General features: G+C 59.7%; 1 protein-coding gene across 1 annotated transcript in view; it reads right to left on the reverse strand.

Moving 5' to 3' along the window:
- Positions 1 to 618: 618 nt before the first annotated feature.
- Positions 619 to 4,988, reverse strand: part of LOC102764008 (solute carrier family 35 member E2) — a 10,978-nt gene continuing 6,608 nt past the window's right edge. The window contains exons 6-7 of the mRNA XM_006772534.2: positions 4,816 to 4,961; positions 619 to 3,606 (exon numbers count right to left, since the gene is read on the reverse strand). Of these exons, the coding sequence (XP_006772597.1) occupies positions 3,372 to 3,606; positions 4,816 to 4,961 (381 nt within the window). The 3' untranslated portion in view covers positions 619 to 3,371. The remainder of the gene's footprint in view (positions 3,607 to 4,815; positions 4,962 to 4,988) is intronic.

The raw sequence follows: 4,988 nt of genomic DNA on the forward strand, positions 1-4,988 counted from the left end.
CACTCCCACATCCGAAAGCAATTTAAAAAGCGGGGGCCGGGAGCTCCAGTGGCGCAATCGATTAGCGCGCGGTACTTATAAGTTAAAAAGCGGGGGGCGTCCCTGGCCGGTTCACTCAGCGGATAGAGCATCGCCTGCGATGTTCCGTTCCGGTCACGGGCACACGGGGTGGCCGCCCAGTTCCCGTCGGGGCGCAGGAGGCCGCCATCGCGATGTTCGTGGGGCTCCGGCTGAGACCGAGCTGTGCACCCGGTCACCGTGCACGCCCCCCCACCCCCCGCGGCCATCATCGGTGTCTCTCTCTTCCCTTCCTCCCCGAAATGAATATTTTTGAAGGGGGGGCGGGAAGTGGGGGACACTACAACACTCCAACCATTAAAACGGGGGAAAAGCACGGCCAGCAGAGCTGCTGTGCCCCGGCCTCGGCCCCAGGCCCCGCCGCTGCTCGGTGCCCGCGGGCTCCGAAGCCCGAACGGGGAATTTTCTCTCGGAGGAAGCGCTTGCCTCTGCGCCTGGCGGTGCTCCGCTCCCGGGGCCTTGGGGACAGGAAGCCATTTGTCACTCCTGTGCCCGCAGCGGGGCCGTCCTGGCAGCACAGACCCATCACCAACGCAGGCGGCGAGCACACGCGGGGCTTTTATTTAATTTTTAGAATGAGAGTCAGATGTGGCTGCGGCGGCAGCTTCATGTGGACAGAGGACAAGGGCACCACAGGTGAACACGTTACCACAGGAGGAGGGGCAGTGACTCGACCCCTTAACCACCATGTTCTGTTTGTCCCGTAAAAACCCAAACAGGCGAAATACAAAGCACTGGACACCCTGGGCTTGGGCTTCTCCACGGCTCCGTTTGGCAGAAAACAGATGGCTTGGCTCTGATGTCGAGGGTTATTTTCGTTAATTCCCGTCTCCCAGTGTGGGGAACCCTGACCAGCCCTCCCAGCTGGAGCCCACAACACCGGGCAGGCTCAGACAGCTCAGACAGCAGGTCCGCAGTGGCAGCTCCTCCAATGAAGACGGTGGGGGTGGGGGTGGGGGCCAACCCTAGACACACACAAGACTCTGCCAGTTAGAACAGGCTGTAACCCAATGTGGACGTCTGGGCATGGGTCCCGGGGCCATCACTCAGAACCAGAGCCAGTGGGTTGAAGGTTTCATGTTCCAGCTGCCAGGCGAGCAGCTGACCCGTCTGCTCTGGGCTCCTCGGCCAGAACAGAAACGGACTCCTTGGGACGTTGGGGCTTCTAAGACTACGAGAGGCCCCACCAGGGCAGGTACATGTTTTGGGAAAGAAAGTCCTCAACACGACGTTGTGCAAAGGCAGAGGAGAGGGTTTCCATCCGGAATGACCTTCATGTTTCCGGCCCAGGGAAACGGTGAGAACACCGTCAGGCCTGAGGAAGCGTGTCACCGGGACAGACGTAAGGCCAGGCTCCGTGTCCGTCACCCCCTGGCCCGTCTGAGTGACCGACCGTCCACAGGAGACTCAGCAGGAAGCAAAAACCACTGGTTTGGGGAGAAGCGTGTCGGGCGGGGGCCACGAGCACAGCTCCAAGTGGTGACATACTTTGAGCAGCACATTTTTTCCTGTTCATCGTGTTTATTCTTTCTCAAATTAAAGACACATTTTGGGTTGTGCAAGGATGTCCTCAGCTTTCTAAGGCAGACGACTCTCACACTGCTATGCAGAAGTGATGACACTGGAACTGAAAACAAGAGGCTTTCTATGCCGTTCAGTAGCGGGCGTTTTGAAAGCCAGAGATCTGGATGCGTCTCGGTATCACTGGTTCCAGTGTGTGTTTACAAAGGCACAGACAACCACAGACACAGGCGTGACCAATGGATGACGACTCCCAGTCATAGCTGGTGCACTGTTCAGCGAGGAGGACATACTATAAAAACGAGACAGTTCGTTAAAGACGCATCATGTCTGCACAGTCCTTAAACAAAAGGCCGAGCGAGGCTGTGGCTGTGACTCCTGGCAACGCCCCGGAACGGAGACTTAGAGGTGGAGATGAGACTAACGGGCGGAGTGTCAGCCCTGAGCAAGGGCTCTGCCAGCCACAGCCCCCACCAGAAGTCTCCAAAGCAGCTTTGCAGGAAGTTGCCTCATTGACTAGTAATCTTCATCTTGTCGTCCAAAATTCAGAAAATCAAAACCGGCTGAAGCCACTGGAGAGAGTGGAGGGTGGGGCACATCATGGGCCTCGGGACCGGAACCCTGACAAGACGCGGAGACTGCGGCCATGGCTCCGACTACGGATGATAGAGTCTGCGGGAAGGCCCAGGCGACCATCCTGCCCGGGCGGCCACAGGTGGCCCTTCTCTGTTCACGTCCCACCGTCAGGGGCCGGGGCCGGGGCAGCAGTGCTCTCACGCTGGTCCTCACAGATCAACTCGACATCTCTCCCCGGCCACGGGCAGGGGGTCCTCCTTAGCCGAGGTTTTCAGGGAAGCAGAAGAGGAGAGAGGACAGAATCCTGGGGAGGTCGCAGAAGCGTCCAGTGAGGGAGAGCGTGCCAAGCCGGCGGCCACACCTGTCTGTCCTGCGGACACGGGTCAGCTCTGTGGAAAGGCTGTGTAGTTTAAAAGGCCTTGTTGACTTCACCACATGGCAAACATTTTCAAGTCGGCAGGACTTCATGAGACGTGATTATTGCTCTTTGTTTCCAAGAGGCCTGGTCTCCCCAAGAGGCTCTGTTCACATTTCCAATGAGAAGCCATCGGGAAGCCAGGGGCCTGGACAGCAGGAGGGAGACGCGACCGTAAGGCGGCCTCACGCTCCCTTTCTCAGGGAGCCCAGTCCCTGCAGGCCCGCTCACCCAGGAGGGCGGCTTCTGACAAGCCCCAGGGCTCAGTAACGGCTGGTCAAAGGCGTGAAGGAGGAGCCTCGAAGGCTGGCTGGCATGGGCTGTGAGATCTCTCCATCAGCACCAAGCAGGGAATGCTCACAGTGGCACCGGGACCCAGCTCTGGCTTCACAGTTACCCCCTCTGTGGGGTGTCGCCCACAGAGGAATCAGGGCCGGGCCTACTGCAGTGTGACCTGCGTGCCCAGCAAGGGCCGTGCAGAGGCCGGCGGGTCCTGGGCCTCTGCGTCTGGCACGGGGGCCGCGGGAGGCAGTTTCACATCCCCTGGCGATGACTCAGTGGCAGCTGGACCTGGTCAGCCCCCAGGGAGCCAATGTCGGGGGTCCCCATTCACATTCCCGCTGGTTTTGACTGAAACCCCAGAAAGGGGCGAGAATGGCCACACATGCACTTTCCTACCCCAGCTGACCAGGGGGGTTAGGCAGCGAGGGCAGGGGACCACATAGGCAGGCGGGCAGCCATGTGTGCCTTGAGGCCCTGGTGCGGGCCAAGGCCCTGGCGCTCAGTGGTGCGGCCTGGGATCTTTGGGCACCAGTGGCTCCGTGCCATCCTCCGGCGTGCAGCTGGCTGAGGCCAGGCTCTGCATGGCCTCCCGCTGGTGCTGCCTGGCCTTGTTGTAGAGCAGGACGCCCGCCATCACCAGGACGGTGCCCATGGCCGACAGGCTGGTGATTTTGTTGCCGAAAATGATAATACTGAGCCAGATGGACAGGGCATGCTTCACGGTGCTGGCGACACTGCAAGACAGGGGGTTGTGCACGTGGCTCCCGGCCCAGGTGGCTGTCGAGCACTTACTGCACTCGCTGGGCCCGATTAAAACAAGCAGAGAGGAGGACGGCTGCCCCGGAGTGGCCGGGCGTGTACGCCCGGGGGACACTGAGGCTGCGGCAGGTGCGGCGCCATCGAGCCCTCTGTTGTCCTCACTGGGGACAGTCCCACTGTGGTGACCGCTCAGCCGTTACCGGAAAGAGGCGGACGCACACCATGTGACGTGGCCAAGCTGCCGACCACTGCTGGAGTTTCTAGCTCATTCTTTTCTATTTGTTACTGAAATGGTACTTTTATTAAATCCATCCTATATGATAAAAGGCTAATACGCAAACTATCCCCTTGAGTTCGACCCAGAGACCAGTTCGATCGCTCACTATGATGTGCGCTGACCACCAGAGGGCGGTGCGGAACATGGCGGGGGACCAGCAGGCAGGAAGGAGGCGGGGAGGTGGGGAACCTGATGGGCCCTGATCTCCGGCCAGGCCTAGGGACCCTCCCCGTGCACGAGTTTTGTGCACCGGGCCTCTAATCCAGTTATAAAAGGGAAAACCGGCTAACCAGACCTTTAACCCCTCCAGGTTCCCAGAGCCCGTGGTCACGTGCGCTATTCACAGGTAAGTAGATGGAAGTCAGTAAAAGCAGGAAGTCAGGTCTGCATTGAGCTCACACAGTACAGGTGCTCGCAGCCACCAGGGCCCACAGCGCCCGACCTGGGACGGGTCCTGCCGCGGCAGGTGAGCCCGCTGACCGCGCTGCTCTAAGCACAACAGACCCACCCAGTGGCAACCTCCCTAAAAATCTCAGCCCAGCTGGACGTGGCTCAGGGGTTGAGCACTGACCCAGAACCAAGAGGTCACAGTTTGATTCCCGGTCAGGGCACATGCCCAGGTTGCAGGCTTGATCCCCAGTAGGGGGTGTGTGGGAGGTAGCTGATCAGTGATTCTCTCTCATCATTGGTGTTTCTCTCCCTCTCCCTTCCTCTCTGAGATCAATAAAGATTTAACTAAAAAAAAAAAAAAAAAAGCTCTTTCTTTCACACACTTCCCGGGTGTATTTCAAATGGCACCAAAGGCAGCGGCCCGGCCACCGTGCCCCGGGACCTCGGCCAGCACCTCAGCACTTGGCACTCACAGACCTCGAGGCTTCGGCACCAGCCAGGCAGATACCTGTCCTACCTGAAGGTCACGGGGGAGATCCTGCCCATGAGGGCGTAGGCCGTGACGCTCTGCAGGTGGAACAGGACGCCGTCCATCAGGAGCAGCAGCACCACGTCCTGCGTGTAGCTGAAGCTCCTCCCGCTCCTCCCGACCACCGGCAGGTCCTGCGTGCGGAGCAGAGCGGCGCGGCA

Source organism: Myotis davidii, unplaced genomic scaffold (genome assembly GCF_000327345.1).
Source record: "Myotis davidii unplaced genomic scaffold, ASM32734v1 scaffold586, whole genome shotgun sequence".
In the NCBI taxonomy this organism is placed as follows: Eukaryota; Metazoa; Chordata; class Mammalia; order Chiroptera; family Vespertilionidae; genus Myotis; species Myotis davidii.